Source organism: Aspergillus caelatus (genome assembly GCF_009193585.1).
Source record: "Aspergillus caelatus strain CBS 763.97 unplaced genomic scaffold BDV27scaffold_104, whole genome shotgun sequence".
NCBI classification, from domain to species: domain Eukaryota; kingdom Fungi; phylum Ascomycota; class Eurotiomycetes; order Eurotiales; family Aspergillaceae; genus Aspergillus; species Aspergillus caelatus.
This window is the reverse complement of record NW_022475367.1, coordinates 74751-93147: the sequence shown is the minus strand read 5'-3', so window position 1 is coordinate 93147 and position 18397 is coordinate 74751. Positions and strand designations below refer to the sequence as shown.

At 47.6% G+C, this 18397-nt stretch overlaps 9 protein-coding genes across 9 annotated transcripts; 1 reads left to right on the top strand and 8 right to left on the bottom strand.

The window, feature by feature from the left end:
* Nucleotides 1-67: 67 nt before the first annotated feature.
* Nucleotides 68-1138, top strand: BDV27DRAFT_158451 (zinc-binding alcohol dehydrogenase family protein; the record flags this gene model as incomplete). The annotated part of the gene is made up of 1 exon (XM_032072686.1): nt 68-1138. The coding sequence occupies one exon, from the start codon at nt 68-70 to the stop codon at nt 1136-1138; it is 1071 nt and encodes a 356-aa protein (XP_031926916.1).
* Nucleotides 1139-1459: 321 nt separating this feature from the next.
* BDV27DRAFT_145830 (uncharacterized protein) lies at nt 1460-2497 on the bottom strand (the record flags this gene model as incomplete). The annotated part of the gene is made up of 3 exons (XM_032070467.1): nt 1460-1600; nt 1677-2275; nt 2344-2497. 3 exons carry the CDS (start codon nt 2495-2497, stop codon nt 1460-1462), a joined length of 894 nt encoding a protein of 297 aa, XP_031926915.1.
* A 1408-nt stretch (nt 2498-3905) lies between these two features.
* Nucleotides 3906-4691, bottom strand: BDV27DRAFT_145829 (N-acetylmuramoyl-L-alanine amidase domain-containing protein; the record flags this gene model as incomplete). Its single annotated transcript, XM_032070466.1, has 1 exon — nt 3906-4691. The coding sequence occupies one exon, from the start codon at nt 4689-4691 to the stop codon at nt 3906-3908; it is 786 nt and encodes a 261-aa protein (XP_031926914.1).
* A 1322-nt stretch (nt 4692-6013) lies between these two features.
* BDV27DRAFT_129432 (uncharacterized protein) lies at nt 6014-6743 on the bottom strand. The gene has a single exon (XM_032067192.1). The coding sequence runs from the start codon at nt 6681-6683 to the stop codon at nt 6105-6107; it is 579 nt and encodes a 192-aa protein (XP_031926913.1). The 5' UTR covers nt 6684-6743; the 3' UTR covers nt 6014-6104.
* Nucleotides 6744-7757: 1014 nt separating this feature from the next.
* Nucleotides 7758-9363, bottom strand: BDV27DRAFT_145827 (major facilitator superfamily domain-containing protein; the record flags this gene model as incomplete). The annotated part of the gene is made up of 4 exons (XM_032070465.1): nt 7758-7926; nt 7983-8431; nt 8481-9077; nt 9340-9363. 4 exons carry the CDS (start codon nt 9361-9363, stop codon nt 7758-7760), a joined length of 1239 nt encoding a protein of 412 aa, XP_031926912.1.
* Nucleotides 9364-10091: 728 nt separating this feature from the next.
* Nucleotides 10092-11103, bottom strand: BDV27DRAFT_165230 (uncharacterized protein; the record flags this gene model as incomplete). The annotated part of the gene is made up of 3 exons (XM_032073869.1): nt 10092-10760; nt 10821-10999; nt 11055-11103. The coding sequence occupies 3 exons, from the start codon at nt 11101-11103 to the stop codon at nt 10278-10280; spliced, it is 711 nt and encodes a 236-aa protein (XP_031926911.1). The 3' UTR covers nt 10092-10277.
* Nucleotides 11104-12526: 1423 nt separating this feature from the next.
* BDV27DRAFT_129429 (uncharacterized protein) lies at nt 12527-13553 on the bottom strand. Its single transcript, XM_032067191.1, has 3 exons — nt 13371-13553; nt 13145-13296; nt 12527-13090 (listed from the first exon to the last, which is right to left on the bottom strand). The coding sequence occupies exons 1-3, from the start codon at nt 13515-13517 to the stop codon at nt 12742-12744; spliced, it is 648 nt and encodes a 215-aa protein (XP_031926910.1). The 5' UTR covers nt 13518-13553; the 3' UTR covers nt 12527-12741.
* A 520-nt stretch (nt 13554-14073) lies between these two features.
* On the bottom strand, nt 14074-15887 carry BDV27DRAFT_129428 (ankyrin repeat domain-containing protein). Its single transcript, XM_032067190.1, has one exon. It carries the CDS (start codon nt 15682-15684, stop codon nt 14248-14250), a length of 1437 nt encoding a protein of 478 aa, XP_031926909.1. The 5' UTR covers nt 15685-15887; the 3' UTR covers nt 14074-14247.
* A 319-nt stretch (nt 15888-16206) lies between these two features.
* BDV27DRAFT_3616 (uncharacterized protein) lies at nt 16207-17506 on the bottom strand. Its single transcript, XM_032076436.1, has 3 exons — nt 17147-17506; nt 16813-17081; nt 16207-16749 (listed from the first exon to the last, which is right to left on the bottom strand). The coding sequence occupies exons 1-3, from the start codon at nt 17468-17470 to the stop codon at nt 16314-16316; spliced, it is 1029 nt and encodes a 342-aa protein (XP_031926908.1). The 5' UTR covers nt 17471-17506; the 3' UTR covers nt 16207-16313.
* Nucleotides 17507-18397: the final 891 nt, after the last annotated feature.

Genomic DNA, 18397 nt, shown 5'->3' with positions numbered 1-18397 from the left:
GTGGCTTCCCCTCTTTGGTAACATTATTCTTATCATATGTCTTCTTCCTAGTCAGCAGCTGCGAATCATGAGCGAGACAAACGCAAATACCGGTCTATTTGCCGATGAAAACGCCATTTTCCGAGTCCGCCGAGATCTAGAGTTCCCTGTGCCCGGGGATGAAGAACTCCTGATTGAGACACAGTTCTCGGGTGCAAATCCGGCTGATGTCAAACATGCTACTCAACTAGGCATTTACCCGGCTGTGCTGGGTTACGACTTCTGCGGGAAAGTGCTCCAGGCACCGCCCCAGTCGTCCTTTCGCCCCGGTGACACTATTGCCGGATATACTCCTACCGGTCTCAACAGACCGGCTGGATATGGGACCCATCAGCAATACTTGGTCTGCCCGGAAGAAATGGCTTTTCATGTTCCTGCAAACCTTCCACTGCATCATGCGGCATGTCTTGGCGTCGTGTCCATGACAGCTGCTGATACGCTCTATAACATTTTCAAGTTTCCTCTGCCAGACACTGGAGACACAGGGAAGACAGTAAAACCAGTGCTTATCTGGGGCGCATCAAGCAGTGTTGGGCTCTGCACAGTACAGCTCGCCCGGGCCAGCGGTATTCATCCGATCTTCGTCACTGCATCCCCACAAAGACACCAACTTCTCTTGGACCTCGGAGCAACACAGTGCTTTGATTACAAATCCCCCGATGTGGCTTCGCAAATCAAGTCAGCGCTAAAGAGTGGACAATGGGATTCTATAGACTATGGTTTTGACACGGTGGGAAGTTACGCAGGAGCTGGCTCAGCAAAACTTATGGCTGAGTGTGTTTCAGGAGAGGCCAGCCTTGTCTCTGTTGTTGTCCAGCGTGATCCTCGGTTTAAGATGCCCTTTGCTACACCGAATAGGGATGCTACTATTCGGGTTCATGGGGCTCCTCGTCCTATTACGATTCCAGCTAGACCTTCTGACTATGTGCGTGCATGGAAGGCTCTACAATGGGCGGTTGCGAATTACGGTGCGGGATTCCAGTTCCCATCTGTAGATGTGATCAATGGGATAGCGGAAACTGCGCTGGAACAAGTGCAAGCCCTGGGTGATGGTACACGAGGATTTGGGAAGCTGGCGCTTGAGCATCCATTGTTGTAGTGATATACACGTGGGACATTCCATCTATGAAATAGATATTGTATATGCCTCACGGTATCTATCGCGGCCAGTTACTGTTCGTACAGATGTTACAGGAGGGGTTGTGTTATCATCTTACTCCCGTAGTTCAATATTCACAACAAACCTCTTAATACCCAGATAATTCTTCACTGCATTCATTAGAGACCCGTGCAGCTAGATACAGCTTGTACTGATCACCGTTGTAGACTTGGACGCACCATGAAATGGTGTACCAGTGACCCAGATGCATCACATCCCATTCATGATAAGAGAAACCCGAAGTGTAATAGATACAATCTCCTAGCAACGATCCATACTTCCCGCAGATACCTCAGATACCACAGGTGAACGTAAACAACCATGTTCGTCAATACCACGAGACTCAGGTTCAGTCCGAGGACTAAGGTACTGAATCACCATCCAGTCCATTGGGCTTTTGCTCTGTATGAGGGCAGGCTTACTCAACTGGGCTCAGGTTGTGGGATACACCCGTCGGTGGCGACTGTTCGTTCAATACAGTTTTATCCTTGGATAGTCTCCCCTTTCGCAACATCCAGAGAATGATCACCGTAGCAGAAAGCGACGCAAAACTCCCAACAACACTCCCAACCAATACACCGACCAGGATCGGAGAGGGCTCCGAAGAGGACTCCGATGTGTTTGTAGCCGTTGATCGAGACGACTGGGATGTTGCAGGTTTTGTAGGTTTGAAGTCCAAACGTGTAATCATTTCAGGATCCTCAATCCATGATATTGACACGACAAACACTGCTGTTTTACCGAACCCTGCGATGTTTGTGTGCGTGAAGAAGGTTTCTATCGTAGCGGTTTCACTCAGAGTGAAATTGGTACATTCGAACGCGGAAACGCCTATCTCAGGCCAGTTCCAGGGCAAGCAATATGGAGAATCATCCTTGGTGCAGAACATTGCAAAGAAATCGTCTGTCGAAGACAGCAAAGACGGGGTTTTGGATATCTCGTGGCGGCCGTAACAAGTACTAAAGAATCCGTTGCATGGCCCAGCAGGGCCCTTGGAACAGCAGCCCATCATTCCGGGATAGCCGGCATGCGATGAATGGAATCGGCAGATGTAGTTGTCGTCACAACCGTATGTCCCTTAATGAGAAGTCATTGTCAGTATAAAATATGCGAGAGGATGAGTCCAGCTCAGCTCTCCTACTCACCGCTATCGCCCCAGTAACCGCAGTCACTTGCAGGTCCAAACCAAGTTTTGTATCGACGAGCAAAGTCATGGTTGATTGGCTTTGTCGGCATCGGAGACGGTGGTGGCAGGTCAATGCTGCTAGGTCCTGTCGCTCGAGGGGTGAAGAGGGTCATTGTTTGTACCCCAGCGACAATGACAAGCGCATGATGCCTCTGAGTCGTATACATCCTGCGCATGTTGCGATCAAGCACTGTTGACGGTGCACTAGGAGCCCAGTTTCTGAATTCAACTGCTCACGGTTACAACTGGGCGGATATGGCGCGTACTGAACTACTACATCCAGTCGATACGCAGAATAGGTTATGATGACACGAAAGCCATTCTCACGAGCTGGATAAGAAGATCTCTTGTTATTCCCGTAAAATAACTCAACAGCTTGCGGCTTGTGGAGCTTAGTATTTGGCTTATTCGGCTGTCGCACAACTAGCCGATTAGCCCCGCGTAATACCGCTTCCTCTACAGCTCCAATCTCGGACATCTCAGTTCGATTTTCAACGCGGAGAGACATCGGAGCATATTTTACTTGCTGAAGGTGTCCGCCGCATTCATAGAGCACATGATACGTTGCTATAGCCTTGGGCTCGCTCGTGATGTGCTGTCCCGTACAATGTTAAAGACTAGTGAAGGCTTAACTCTCTTACATTATGACATCCTCCACTATCATTTTTTCTGGAGGCAAACCTAGCTTTCAGAGCGTCTATATAGTAGGTGAGAGAATCAACTGACTAGCCCACAGGGCTCTAAGACCATGCACGGAGTTCGTACTCAAATGTAACTTCATCAGTAAGGGACAACGTCTAGTCCAGCGATACCACCTATCCATTCATACCCATCCTTACGTCCCTGAAGCTGATCAATCAAACCTTCTATAATACAAGATATTTCACTGCGCTTAATGATTCGACATGTTGGCCCTTGCTCAGTGAGAAACAGCTTTTGTCGCGAATGTCTATCAGTACAAGAGGTCTAGTTCAAGTGTCAACTTATTTAACCCACGTTGGATATCGAGATTCAATCAAAGGCTACAATACATGCGTTGCCAAGTTCGTACAAAGGACCAGTGCGAACAGCCCTATCATGCATCTTCTATCCACTCGTGAAGTCCCGCTTTCAGTATCTCTGTGGTCTTGTGTTGGAACGATGGGAACCATAGTTTACATGCCCATGATCACCGTGTCGCATAACAACCTACGTGAAGAAGGGCTCTCAGGGGTTGGCTACAAAGAGATGTAAGTTCGAACATATTACAGCACCGATATAAAATAGAACATCACAATCGTGACATTAAGTACCTGCAGACGCGACAATGGCCTTCATTAAGATCATCACCCATGTATCCAAGAGCACTCAACATGAAATTCTTCCTACAGGGCTGATGCACAAGGTCTCTATTTTGGTGGCTATGGCCCTAGCACTCATCAAGCCATGTAGTAATCAGCCTTAACTCCGACATAACGGCTGCATTCTCGTGTACATGGGATCTAGAATTGAGAGATCTATGTGATGGGACACACTGGTGTATCAATTACCACTCTCAGTGAGCGGCACTCCACGAGCAGGAATCTCGATCGTCTGATTGACAGCAAGGCGGTAGGGCGATTGCAGGTCGTTTGTGGCAATGATATACTGCTTTGGCACATTGTACTTGGTGCTTATCGTATCCAGGTCCTCCCCTTTCTGTACTATATGAGATCCACCGTCCCATAGTTTGCCAGGGTCCAGGCTACCATCAGTAACGAGTTTATATAGCGGACCACCAGGACACTCGGTATTGTAACCATCTCGGTGACCCTTAATCTCGTCACCAGCCCCAGCCCTACGAAGATACGCAATCGAATCTTGCAGCCCGGTAATTTGGGCATCACTAGGCTCCGTAATGCCAGACTTTCCTAAAAAGGCGAGAACAGCGTAATGATCCGAGTTCAACTGCACGTTTCCATTGGCACCACTGCGATGACCCTTGCCTCGGCCATCGAAGACGTAGCCGTGCTCGCACACTGCAAGATTGTAGGCAATGTCAAAGTAATCTTCAGGTGATTCGTCCATGTGCTCGTTTTGCACAGATCTCATGAAGTCGTCACACTCCGAATGCTGCTTTCCACTGAACTCGGGTCCCAGATAGTGTACTTTTACGCCCTTGGCATCTGTCATCGGTTTATAGGCTTCTTCGGGCGCCCGTGCCTTCCACTCTTCACGGGACACAAAGTTCATCGCCAAGACGCTTGGGACCATCATGAGGTACGAGAGCACAGCGAGGACAGTCAAGGGAGAGCGGCCCGCCCTGCGAGTATCAATATGGGAAGCCATGTTGAAGGTATGGCGGTATGAGCGGAGAAAACCAGTGACATTGACAGGCCACTTTTGCATGGGAAGAGTCGCTAGTATTTATAGCATTTCGGATGTCCACGATACCCATTAATTCCTCGTATAGGTCCTTGCTTCCCAGTTAGGCCCTTGGCGTTTCGTGTCTATACGGGAAGATTGTGTCAGCCAAGGCAAGTAGTTGGGCAGATTGTGCCGTGGAAAGTGGATAGCCCTCGTATCATTGTAGATCTCAGAGCCCACTTCTCGGATTGGCACGTGGAGACCATCTAACGACTCGTGTTATCACTAAACAATACAACCAACTCCACCTCAGCTGAGGCTTTTGCAAATACTTTAGTAGTCTTCGTTCCATTGGCTCAACCCTCACGTGGTAAGAGTAACAAATAGAATCCGGCACGAACTTTGGTGTGTGATCACAATCTTAGCTATCTTGTCAACTTATGTAAGGCCTCAGTTCTGTCCGAAGCATTCCCAGTTCTGTTGCCCTGGCTAGGAGCGCAGACTAACATCGTCACGGCTGCACGAGCTTCGATTAGATTGACGTTTCTTGTGAGGCGGATGCAGTGGGGATTTGTGCTTGATAAATGAAAACACAGACCAAGTCTCTGTCAAGCGTAGGAGCGTCAGCCGAACAAAAACACCACCAGACATAAAGCCAAGGATATCGATATAACTAACCTATTGGTCTAAGGGAAAAGGTTTCAGGCGCCAGTAATGATCTTTCTTAAATGGGCGCTATTCTAGAATGTTTCCTGTTCCGTATAACCTCATCATGTGACCTCCAACGTAGTACGGACTATGTCTGGTTCCAGCATCAATGTCGGTACTGCAAAGGACATGAAAAAGAGGAGAAACAAACAGTTGAGGTAAGACAAGTAATCGTTGTCTCGATCGCAAGTCTACGTAAAATTCCTAGCATAAAGAGGATCATCTAGCTCGGTTGTTTTTGGGATTTATCCTTCGCAAATATAAATTCCCAAACACATCATACATAAGAAAAAATTCATGACAGCGCCCTTCGATATGAGAGTGAGTGGCCATTCGTGAAGTATAGCTGAATTAGCCTCCTATCTAGGATCACTTCTTTTATTAATTCATCTTTATGTCCAGCCATCAACCCGAACGTCGACGTCTTCGCTCGAACAATGTAAGCGATGACTAGGATCAATTCGCAAGCTGTTGGACTTGGTTTCAACTTCATAATCATTTGCAACACAGAAGATCCAGCAAGGATATGCTCTATACAGTGTTTGAAGGAGAAAAGAAGATTATAGCGTATGGCAGCCCATACATTCAACAAGTCGCTAGACAAAGCAATGATCCAAATATATTATACAAAGATGAAGGTATATAACTAAGCAAGTATTGAGTTTCATACATCCTAGAAAGTACAAATCAACGCCTTTTGCCGAACTCCGCCTGACCGTACTTATTGACATACACAAATTCGCTAGCATGGCACCAATATCCCCTATGGTGAGGGGTTGTGATATCGAATCCACCATGAGGGCGCCAGATCTTTTCCATCTCTTCGCGAAACTTGGTCTTGGGCTGACCATCACGGATACGTAGCTTCTCAAAGAAAACATAAGCGGCGTAGAAGACAGCGTTCGTGTTGCCCGAGTTGGCACCGGACATATCCAGAAACCGGGTCAAAGAGTTGCCTTGGAACTTCACACCTTGTTCTGGCGGGTAGGTCTTCACAATCTCCCTGAGAAAGCCGGCTTTAGTAACGTTCGCATCCCGCAAATAGGCATGGATCTTCTTTCGGACCACGTCGCATGAATCATAGACCTCTACCTTGCCTTCCTCCTCTCCAGGAAGGTGAACCCCGCTGACATCGTATTTCTTCTGGGTATCCAATTTCGCCTGCTTGCTAACTGGCTTCTTCTTGGGTTCCGTAATGCCCTGCAGCTCCCGCTTGACAAAGAACCGGTGAGCGTAGAGATACGTGTTGGACTCGCTCCCTTTCATTTTGCCACTCAATTTAAGGAATGCATTATAGCTCCGTGACGAAACACCGATCGCATCTTGGAATTCGCCAATTTTCATCTCCTTCGACTCGATGAAGTTTTTGATTTTGCGGCGAACTTGGTTGCAGTCCCATTTTAAGACATAAAGACGCGGATCTTCATCGTCTATCTCCTCTATCTCCTCGGGCTCTGACGCGTCGGCTTTCCTCTGTCCCTGCTGTAGAGACCGTGGGCTGAGTAGATTTACCAGGCGACAGAATGATTGGGTTCGCGTTTTCATCGCCAGGCCTCACGTCAGGAATGTGGGATGTGCTGCTTGGTGGTTGGGACATAGGCACGAGGCCATTCGGATCTGCGGCATCCAGAGGGGCCCGGGCCGAAGCTTTTTTGGCGACACGAGGCATGGTTTTAGAAGACACTGAGCTAACCTTAGGCAAGGGAATAGACTATGGATCGAGGATGTGTAATCTACGGGCTAAACATGTTCGAGAGAGGCTTTGAAGTTGTGGAATAAGGGGTTGTGTGACTGGTCCATTTAGGGAAATCCTGTAAACAAACGCTTGTATGCACAGACCACATAAATCATATCCGCGTCATGGTTCGATGTCCCACCCGATACTCTACTTCCCACATTGCTTGAAACACAACAGTGAGCATTCTCTAGCATTGGCTCTTAATCTACATGTTGTCTGTATATTCAGCCCACAGTGAAGGCTGTCTCATAAGTATAGCTGTACTGTATGGTTAGACCACTGCTGTTGCTGTTATCACTGCAGCTGCCCGGGAAGCCCAGCTCTCGGAATCAAGATCTCCAAACGAGAGTTGCCACTGAGGAAACGTGGGGAGGAGTTGACATCATAGTGGAATCCTCAAAATGTCAACCGTGACCGTTAGCCGGGCTTTTCTTTCGCGACGACACCGACTCCTTCCCATATCCAAAGACCAATATCTTAACCGGAATGACTTGAGAGTAGGGTCCACGCCTGAAACAACTGTCGGAGAGAACTCCCGAAGATTTATGATTACAGATGCTATTGTAATCCTCATATAGAAGGACAAAGTAAAACGTGGCAGTTTAATAAACACTCCACCACACATCACGCCAATCAGTCTGGATCACTTTGACAGCGATTGCACGCGCTAAACCAGCAGCATAGCAGCAAATAGTAAACATGATAAGGCCCCAGTACTCTCCCCCGCACCGAGATAGGATCTCTCCTGCAATAGGAACTCCAGTAAGTGTTCTAAACAAATGGGTCAACAAACGCCATATCAACAAGAGATGCAGGGGGAAACTCACCCGAAACTGACAATAGTGTATGACATCGCGTAATACCGACCATAATGCTCTGTTTTGCAAAGCTGTCCAACACAGACCGGAGTCAAACTGATGTTACTTCCGCTGGCAAAACCAAATAGACAGCAATATACGACTATCATCGGGACGTTGCCGTTACCAGGTAGCCATAGACATGCATTGAAGATGAGGCAAAGGGCTACTGTGACGATGAGGGTATTAAACCGACCCAACCTATCCGCCAAGAATCCTGGCAAGCATCGCCCGAAAAATGAACCTGCGTTGAAGATGGCAAGGAGCTGATATGAGAACTCAGTCGAGATCCCTTCGGCGAAGCCGTAGGAAATTATATACGTGAGCGGAACGAATAACCCCCACTCGATGAAAAAGATAGACATTGTTGTGAGGAAAAACCTGATTTCGAGAAAAATACCAAAGTCCGGAAGGATGTGCTCTCGAGAAAAGGGATTTTTGGGCAGGCGTGAGGATGTCAGTAGACACGAGCAGGTCAAGGTCAGCAATGACCCGGGTTGCCCACGCAAAGCCAACTTTGTCAAAGACATTCTGAAGGGCCAGAGGCATGATGACGCCCCCTATGGAACCACCGCTGGCAGCAATACCAGTGGCAATACCCCTCTTCTCATAAAAGAAGTGACTCACGGCGGAGATGGCAGGGGTGAAGGTGAGAGATGTTCCGACTCCCCCAGCAACCCCAATGGAAAGCATGAAATGCCAATACTCCGTACAGAATCCAACCCCAATCATCATCGCCATGAGGAAGATCGATCCGAGTATGAGGAGAGGTCGGGGTCCCCGAGCATCAAAGATCGGTCCGATTTGAGCACCACAGAAGAAGGGCAGGAATGTATAGACACTGCAAATCCAGCCCGTGCTCCCAGATCCATATCCTTTTAGTTGATGGTTGTCTAAATATGCTTCGAAGACACCCATCGAATTGAGCAACCTGAGATTAGCGACCAAGCCTAGAAAGGTTCCTGTTACATATAGCCAGCTTTTTAGTCCTCCATCAGGGTAGATGATGTTATCCGCGTTGAGAGTAGCACGGTTTCTAGTCGGCAATGCGGATATTACATCCTGCTGGATTCGGTCAGAAGCATCTGTGTTGAATTCGTAGCTCTCTGTGAGCGACGAGGAATAGGAACGGTGTTGCTCAGTATATTTTGGATTGCCTTCAATGCGGTGAGTACTCTCCACTGGAATCACTGATCGACCAGGGAAATATGCAATTGGTGCGTGACTAGAAGGAAGAGAAGCTGAACCACCAAAAGGGATATGATATTTATGATTGCATTTCAAGGGCTGGGGGTGTATGGCGCGTTTTAAAGCATGTTCAAGGCACCGTAGTCTTATATGTAACACCCATTAGAGCTCTTAGCTTAGAAATAATAGAGCCTCTTAATATCGAGACCACAGTCTGCTAATATATAAGTCCGATCTCCGATCTCAACGCCCTCCACGGGGCAGTAGCCCTAGCATCCTGCCTCCTTGATCGACCAAATGATCTAGACTCAGCCGCCTACCGAACCGCCTTTGATGACACCATCAGAAGAATGGAGTCGCTGCAGGACCGCAGCCCAGTTTGTGTGAAAGCGCTACCCATCCTCCGCCATATACAGTTAGCATTCTACTATGTTATCTTTCATACCTAAGCTGACTCTTCCATAGAACATAGCTATTCGCAGACCATACTCAGCAGCCAGGGCGGGAAGATGGCTTTGACAGCACATTCGAGAGCTGGATTGATGCCGTACAGTGGTTCAACCCAGAGTCAATTAATTGGGTGTGTTGATTTGCTTTTACGTTCATCTGGCTACTCCCCCATCGATGCCTTTCTCAAATCGTTTATCTATCTTTGCTTCTACGCTGATAACCTCAAGCTAACATATTTGTTTCTCGTAGGACTTTGGGAATAATGAGTTAGGCACGGACGCTGGGTAATGGGACTACTATCTTCGTATATGTTGTGCATATATGCGGACTCTAGCGACAGAAACATACTTGTTAATTGTAAGTATAATTTAGGTAAGTAAAGATACATTTACCATGAACATACTCCCCATCAAATATAGCCGCAAATAAGATATTCCGAGTGTTTATGGTGCGAGGATGATGATCAAACGCAAAAGTGATAAACGCACTTTGCTCTTCGCGCTGCAATATTATATCCAGACGAACGTTGATACCGGTGCCACCCTACCAAGCTTTAACCCGTTGAAGTCTGCGCGTAACGATTTTGCAACAGAGCTAACTGGTTTGAGGTAGAACAATATACCATCTTTAGGCAGAGCATTTATCAGGAACTGCATCCTTCGCCTGGCCCAGCCACTTATCGTAGGAGTCACTCGCAGCATGATCATCAAGCATTGCGGTCCAGGTACCCTGTATATCATGTCGAGCAAGCTTCAGGTCGGCCGCACAGGACGGATTAGTCGGTGCTTTGACGGACTGCGCGTAACCCAAGTCCAAGAAACCACTGCTGGTAGATGCACTGCCAGTAGTGTCACCCTGCGACCAATGCAGACAGTCCTGGCAATGGAAGATCAATGAGAAACCCGTTGAGTTGGCAGTAGAGGAGATCGGCTTTACGGTCGCATTGCCGCCGTACACGCCGGGCATCGCGTATTCCGAGGTGAAGCGCAGGGAGGTCCGCACGGCGTCGCCATCTGGGTACGCAACGAATAAAAGGGCGTCTATCATCGAGCCGCCTAGTGTAATACCGCACCAGCCCTTTGCTGCGGACTCCTCGGTAGCTGTGCAGCGCTGTTCTGGTTAGCTTGTGCTGCAGCATATCACATATAAGTCAAGGGATGCTATGCTCACTAGGTATCCGATGAAGTCAGTAGCGTCTGATTTGAGCGCATTGTTTGGCAATGAGACTCCGAAGGTTAGCCCACCAGCCTTTGAGCTTGATGGCACGTTCCATGTATCGAAGGTGATTCCTGTGCCTGGGTCACTATAAACCACTGCTTCAGGAGCTTGTGCCTGGCAGCCAGGTAGTACTGGTCCAATAATGTCAGATAGTTTCTCAGATGATCGAACAGAGGCCTAGCATACATGTAGTAACAGCCACGAAGGTGGTTAGAATGGTGTTTCTCAATGTCATGTTGAGGACACGGGTGTTATGTGATTCGATAGAAAATTGCAGTCTGAAGCGGCCAGTTAAAGGTATTCATAGCTGCTTAAGTCGAACTAAAAACAATGACGTTGATTTCGAAGATGGGCAACATTCCTGACGCGTCGACATTCCAATCATGAGCTGTTTATTAGTTATCAGCTGCACTGTACGGGTGCCGTCCTGAAGCAAGGGATAGCCTGTCTACAAGATATAATGATCAATACGGAAATTGAGAAGGCTGGTAGTCGTCGTATGTTGGTCATCTTTGTGAGGGATAGAGTGAACAAGAGAACTTATAAAAAACAGACAAGCTAGTCAAGGTGCTGGTAGGGTCGGATTATTTCACTCATATCTATAAGGTATAATTAAGTATAAGTCTAGAAGTTTGACTGAGATAATCATACTGCTGGCTAATTGACGAGACTCTCTAACTTATACGGTAAAATGTGAGGAGTAATGACAGCTGTCGTCCTAACTAACCCAATACCTACAAATATATATTGCACCAACGCTTCCGAAAAGCTACGATTTCTGTGAAAATTATCGTACTTTAATAATAACTTAAAGTATGCTATATCGTATGCGTCCAGCATAAGATGGCTATCGAGATTGAATCTTTTAAATAGTAATAATTTTGATTAATCTTATCTACAATGTCTGGGGGATTATAAATCAAGTATACTTATTCTTGTACCAATCTAGAGTTTGTCAATTTAATACATAGATTAAATACAAATATCTATTTGATCTGTAATTTCATGAATCCCACCGGAGTCGAGGGGGGGCCGACGGCATCAACAAATTCGTTTATGACCAACACCCGAACGGAAATACAGGACCTGCGTCTTGTACCCCCGAGACCGGCTTTTTGCTTATAAATGTTCGCTCGAGGTGGAGTGATTATAAAACATCATCTTCTACACTGCTGCTCTATGCCCTCAAGACGTGTCCTGCCTACAGAAACTACTGCGCTCGAAATATTGTGCATTTAGGGTTATATTGATCCTCAACCATGTGTGATGTCCACGTCGGCTTTTAAGCCATACAGGGCAAATATGAATATTGGCTTTATTAGCTTGTTTTTTGTATTGAAGCAGTAAGCTTTACTTCAAATTAGTAGATAAATTCTTCTCAGAGGAAATAGTCAATCGTAATCCTCTCTACAAACTATTAGATTGCTATTATATTCCCTGATGGTTTCTGCTCAATTACAACGTTCTTAATGTTGGACTATAGGTCAACCACATGTTTTATCTAGTTATAAATTATAGTGTGCATCAAATCGTCCTTTTCCGGTCTTGATGTATTTTAGAATCCATAGGATTCACCATCTCTTGGTTTTGATTCAACTACGACTGGGTATGCTGAGAAAGCTCACACTAAGAGCCTGCAGACGGGATGTGAGAAGAACATGAACCAGGTGTCACATGCGTTGGAATTTATAACGAACATACATAATGTTTGTAAAAGAAACATAGTCTATCGCAGAGTTCAACTTCTATAATAATACATGGATGTAATTGTATTATGCCGCTCCTGATAATAAACCACCAATATCACTTCCATCCAGTTCACCTTCCTTTAAAGTGGTCTTAGGCCATATTACCCTGGTTTCTATTCCCTGTCCTAAGCGATGGCTAGAGCCAGCGCCATGGCTGCACCCCCCACAGCCAAGAAGCCGTGGCCAGTGGGTAGACCCATGGCAGCATTGTCCGTCTGCGACGCACTGGCGCTCGCACTGGCGCTCGTCGATGTCGCATTGGCAGATCCACTGACACTCGCCTTAACAGGAGCAGAGGCCGAAGCAGTGGGTGTAACAGAGGCAGCCGTTGCTGTGACGGTGACTGCCACGGAGGTAACAGGGTATTGATCAGTAGTGACAGATGTTCCAATGGTCGATGTTCCCCTTGTTGTTGTCCATGTTTGATAGCAAGTAGCGCTCTTATCGCCCATATCGCAACGTATGAACTCCTCACTGGAAAGACTTAGATTGTTTTTCCACCTGGTTTCAGTATACAATTGGACTTACCCTTCATATTCCAACCACAAGGTTTTAGAGCCAGAAACCAACGTCATATCGCAGTTCAGGGAGGTGTCGTCGGTGGCAGTGCTCGCGCTGGCGGTAATCGTAGCGGTAGCGCTTGCGGGACAGTTGGGTACGAATGACGTCGTGGAACCATTCTGTATTTTTGTTTCGTTAGCATATTACCATTCAGGACATAGCTTTACATGTGAAGGGTTGCCAGGAATCGTACAATGCCAACGATTTTAAAGTTGATGTCTGCAAGGTCACCCATCGAACCGTCATCGCTATCAGCTGGCACGGCCAGTGTGACAACACTGTCAGCAGCGACGGTCGTGGCTGCGACCAAGAGGGCAAGGGAAGAAAGTGTAAAGTGCATTTTGAATATAAGAAAGATGTTGTCTGTTGACTTATAAAGACAATTTAATGGGTGGGACACGATGGTTGGTTTGAGAACTCCGAAGGAAAACTGGGTATATATATACACAAGTTGCTCGGCAAGATTCCGCTCGGGAATATTGGTTCAGCATTAACCACCGTGGCTGAGCTGTCAAAAGTGGTGTAGTCATTAAATGACTATCTCCACTAGGATTGAGTGGTCTGTCATCAACCGAGCCACGTTAATGCCTGTTGTTGAGGCTCTTTTTCGCCCCCAAAAACAATCAAGTATCTTTAATCACACTAAAGCAACATGTAAACGAAGTAACCAATAGGATTGCCACGTTAGAATGAATAGAAATGGCTAAGCCATCGGGTAAACCCGCACTCAGCCTTGCCAGGGAATAATATTAGCAATCGTTGGTACCTGAGCTTATTCCACGATTCGGACGTTGCCGACGTTTCCACCGCCCCCAACTTACTAAAATCGACTATACTCCGTCGTAAGTGACCTGGAACTGCTAGAATCACACTAAAGGCTACACTAACTCTGATAGGAATGTCGACAGGAACATCATGATTGGCTCGAGAGCATGTGTCACTACGGTTGGTACAGGGACGGCTGTGCCACTAGGGCTGGAGATCACGAGGACATGGCTATTCGAGAATAATCCTTCCACTATGCCTTACATGAAAAGGATCAAGAATAAGATACAATATTGTGTACACTTTCATCTATCATTCGACGCTAGCAGATCAATAATTGGCTGGTTGCGCAATCCTTTAGCGAGATCCAACGCGGTCTTTCCCTCCTCATCAAGTATCATCACATCTGCCCCATTTTCCAGCAGTAAGCGAACAACTTCCTCTGCTTCACAAACTACAGCCATGTGCAATGCCGTGGCACCTCTCATTCGCATGAAGGAAGCATACGGGGTCATTTGGTTATTTAAATCTTCGCCCGACCGAACAGCAGCTTCAACCAGCATCTGGCAAATCTCATAAATGCTTTGGTATGTATCCCGATTATACCGATAGCCGAACAAAGCCGCGTGCAGTGCCGTCATCCCATTTCGCCCTTTTATGGAGACCTTCGCACCATAGCGCAGGAGTAACTTTACCCCCTGTACCGACCCGCCACCAGCAAACTGATGCAGTGGCAGTCTCTCAAGAGGTCTAGGTGCTCCGCCAACAAACTCCGGAATGGTAACATGTGTGCTATTGATATCCCCGCCTGCATTTCGATACGCGTGGAAAATCCGCTCTACCGTCTCCCAGCTCAGCTTTGGTGAGCAGGCAGCACACCCCAACGCAGATCGTTCCACGGCATCATGAGGTAAAGGATTTGCACCACGATCCAGAAGCATCGTGACTATCTCCTCGTTGCCATTTGCCGTAGCGAGTGTCAATGCCGATTGACCGTGTATATCCCACCCGGAAGGATCAGCCCCGTTTTCAAGTAGAATGCGGACAGAGTCAACATCTCCTTTTGAAATTGCACGGTGCAGGACCAAGACATCATCGGCGGGGGCGAATATATCTCCGGTTGCACCGACTTTGGCCCGAACAATATCGACGACTTTGCGGACAACAGTTGCACAACAGAATCCAGCAGCTAGGCTGAGGATCGTCAAACCAGTTCCCATGAGCCATTCGGTGACATTGGCGCCGTGGGCGATCAGCCAGAGGGCCATTTCCTCCCGGCCAAATTGCATGGCTCTGGCGAGAGGGCTGTATCCGTCATGGCACCTGTCAATATCCATCCCCTTTGACACGAGTACCTCGACTAGATCAATATTTCCACCCTGGGCAGCTAGGTGCAGGAGACTCGATCGAGGGGTTCCGCACCGCGATAGTACATCTTGAGATTGCGATTGGAGATAATTGAGTATGACTTTTGAATGCCATCGCGGTACACATTCAGTCCAATGGAGAGATGGCACTTCAACCTCTGAGGCAGTCGAAATAGTGTGAAAATCATCCAAGTCAGAATCAGGATTTTCCTCCGGCTCCAGGGGTAGAGGTTCATGAACCACTTTGTTGTACAGACATGGCGTCAGTAGTCGTGCGACGCCCGTCTGGGTCTGAATCAACGCGGCGAGACTAGCATCCGGGAGAAAGCTGGCTACATGCAGTATGAGCTCCCGGGGGAGTAGACAGAGCATCATACAACGCTTCTTAGCATATCCTGCGTGAAGATGAAAGGGCAACTGAAGAGGTCCGAAGACCGGAGTCTAGTTTCTTAGTGCGTGTTAGCCTTAAAAAGGATGAACTTATTCACCCGGCATGTCTTTCGGGACTAGCTATCCAAGAGTAACACCCTCATTCTCATTATCTCGCTTTACGCAGCCGTAGCCTTGGTCAAGGTCCCTGAGGCTCGCCGCTCAAGGATATTTTTTTTTTGTCAAAGACCCGCGGCAATTGAGCGAACAATGTACATTGTGCCTCAGGCGCTAAAGGTCATCTGATCGCATCACCGCCTTGGTTTCGGCACAAAGGAAAGTCCGATGCCGAAAGAGAAAACCTTGGAGCAGATGCTGCCTGAGATGGAATTGCTGCCTTAGGTTGTGGCGCACATAATTTCTCTCTCTATTGAAGCTATCCGGAGAGCTGTTACTCTCCTGTCCCTGTGACTCCATGGAAGTCCAACATCTATTCACGGGAATACATGCAGCGCCTGGGTGTCATGACTTGTATTCAAGGGTTTTTATTTAATACTGTAGTAAAGATCTGGTGAGATAGGATCAGAATGTTATTCTTGAGATACACTGAATGGACTTGAACTCGAATATAATGGCTATCCGACAAGCAGATATCCAGCACCAATCGTGCCAAGAAGAGTCCACAGTGAGACTCTAGCTTCATGTCCTGTTCCAGATTCCGCAGTGGTTGTGTCACTCTTACCGCCAGATTCTGATTTGGTTGGTACAGCCTTGTTTGTGGCCGCAGCTGTGATGGGGCGTGGACTGTCATGGATTGTCCATGTGAAGGTGTTACCGCTCACTGGCGTCGAAACCACACCACCAGTATTGTATAGTGTTTCCGTCCCATTCGCGGGCAGCTTTCCTGGGCCATGGAACTCCGTCAGGTTGCTAAAGCCTAGATCCGCTGTGCAAGTGTCATTATCAAGATATGTCCCGCACTTGTCCCAGTCACTGTTCTCCAGGAGAGCCTTATACACGGCATCTGCATCCAGCAGGGCGGGTATTGTATTTGGGCATACGTCCCATATCCTTAATCAGAAAGGTTAGCAATGCGAGCTTTAGGCAACGGCTCAACGTGTTCCCCGCACGTACGATGAAATATAAGAGCTTTGGCCACAACACAGGCATGTGGCCCCATAGAGCATGGTCTGCTCGTAAGGCCAATCCGGCTTCATATTGTCGTAACACTCATGCATCGCATTTTCCGCCACTTTCTGTACCTTAGCCACTCTGCCCAGATTACAGGAGCAGCCACCCGGGGCATTATCAGGAGGCGGGAAGAAAGGGACTGATTCGATATCCGTGTTCACGCAGGAGTCAAGCAAGTCGTAGGCAGTCTTTTGATATTCGCAAGAATATACCTGGCAACCAGCATATGTTAGGAAATGGATTGCATTGTTTGTTGTGAAAACGACAGTTTGCGTACCTGATTCCAACAACTAGTTGCGGTACATTCAATGTAGTCAGTGTTCTTTAAACACTCGCAGGCATTGATGCAGTCTATTCCCAAGTCGGGACACTTCGATTGCACGCATGCAGGGTTCCCATTGCAGGATTCCGTACATCCTTTACTTCCGCCAGCACAGTTGTTATTGACACAACTGGCAAAATCCTGGTCGGCATCTTGGTAACATGATTCGAATCCCGATGAGTCAACGCAATCCGACGACTGGAAATACCCCACTTGCTTGGCAACGGTTGTGGTCACAACGGAGGCTAACGAAATCCTGAGAACGGTTAATGGCTTCATGGTGAGGATGTGTTGAGGCGTACAGGTGCGTTGTACGATCTACCTCGGGGGTTTGGCGACTAATAAATCCCATTTTATGAAGCTGCATAAAAGCAGGATCGGATATAGCCGCAAGGCTCTCCCAGGGTTCACTGAGGGACTCTGCATTAGCCCTTGGAACTAATCTGAGCCCAAGCCACCCGAGTGCCTTGGCATTCATTCCCGGACCAATCTGGGGATAGCCGTCCTGTGAGTTCTCCAGATCAGGATAGGCCCCACCCAGCTGGAGGCAGTTATTCTGGTCAGAGAGGCCTAGCGTTACATCGGAACAAGGGATGTTGCTGGAATTATGGGTGGTGGAGCCTAACGCACATTGTCCCACTTCAGTGTTCATCCCGCGACGGATACGAGATTTGTCTGTCTCATTTACCAACATTGGCCTAACTAGAAGTCAATGGTACCTCAGGCTGGCCTATCACCGCTGCCTCCTTTCTTTCCGTGTACGCCTCGCCTCCCCAATCGATCATCAAATTCGCCTTGCTTCTAAATAATAAGCCAATCGGGTCATCGGAGGATCTTGTCCACATCTAGTATTTATCGATTGAGAGAGACCCTTCTTGGCACTTCATATCTGTGCCAATATTGGGCGTCCCCATCGACCCGATGTTTCGCAGGAGGCGCCGCAATGCGGAGCTCCATCTCCTCTAGAGCTTTGTGCAATGTCAGTCTGGAGTAAATGCCATTGATCCCTCCCTCCGCTTCCACAAAGGTGTATATTTTACAGCACCGGTTTTAGCAGGGTTATGTGGCATGGATACCTCAGTTCAAACTGGGTGTCATCGTTGCAAAATCGACGCTCGCAGCAAACTAATATTATCATATTCCGTGTACCTAAGGGTAGTCCTTACTTCGGTCGGGCAGTCACTTGGTGTCCGTGCTATTGATTGC

What these genes read in the sequence shown, in the direction of transcription:
- BDV27DRAFT_129432 (XM_032067192.1), bottom strand. Translation starts at nt 6,683, where the DNA reads ATGAAAGGGAGCGAGTCCAACACGTATCTCTACGCTCACCGGTTCTTT.
- BDV27DRAFT_129429 (XM_032067191.1), bottom strand. Translation starts at nt 13,517, where the DNA reads ATGCACTTTACACTTTCTTCCCTTGCCCTCTTGGTCGCAGCCACGACC. An exon ending in ACTTTAAAATCGTTGGCATT is followed by an intron (nt 13,297 to 13,370) that starts GTACGATTCCTG and finishes ACAAAAATACAG; the next exon opens with AATGGTTCCACGACGTCATT. An exon ending in TTGTGGTTGGAATATGAAGG is followed by an intron (nt 13,091 to 13,144) that starts GTAAGTCCAATT and finishes AAGTCTTTCCAG; the next exon opens with TGAGGAGTTCATACGTTGCG.
- BDV27DRAFT_129428 (XM_032067190.1), bottom strand. Translation starts at nt 15,684, where the DNA reads ATGATGCTCTGTCTACTCCCCCGGGAGCTCATACTGCATGTAGCCAGC.
- BDV27DRAFT_3616 (XM_032076436.1), bottom strand. Translation starts at nt 17,470, where the DNA reads ATGAAGCCATTAACCGTTCTCAGGATTTCGTTAGCCTCCGTTGTGACC. An exon ending in CAACTAGTTGTTGGAATCAG is followed by an intron (nt 17,082 to 17,146) that starts GTACGCAAACTG and finishes GCTGGTTGCCAG; the next exon opens with GTATATTCTTGCGAATATCA. An exon ending in CAAAGCTCTTATATTTCATC is followed by an intron (nt 16,750 to 16,812) that starts GTACGTGCGGGG and finishes TTTCTGATTAAG; the next exon opens with GATATGGGACGTATGCCCAA.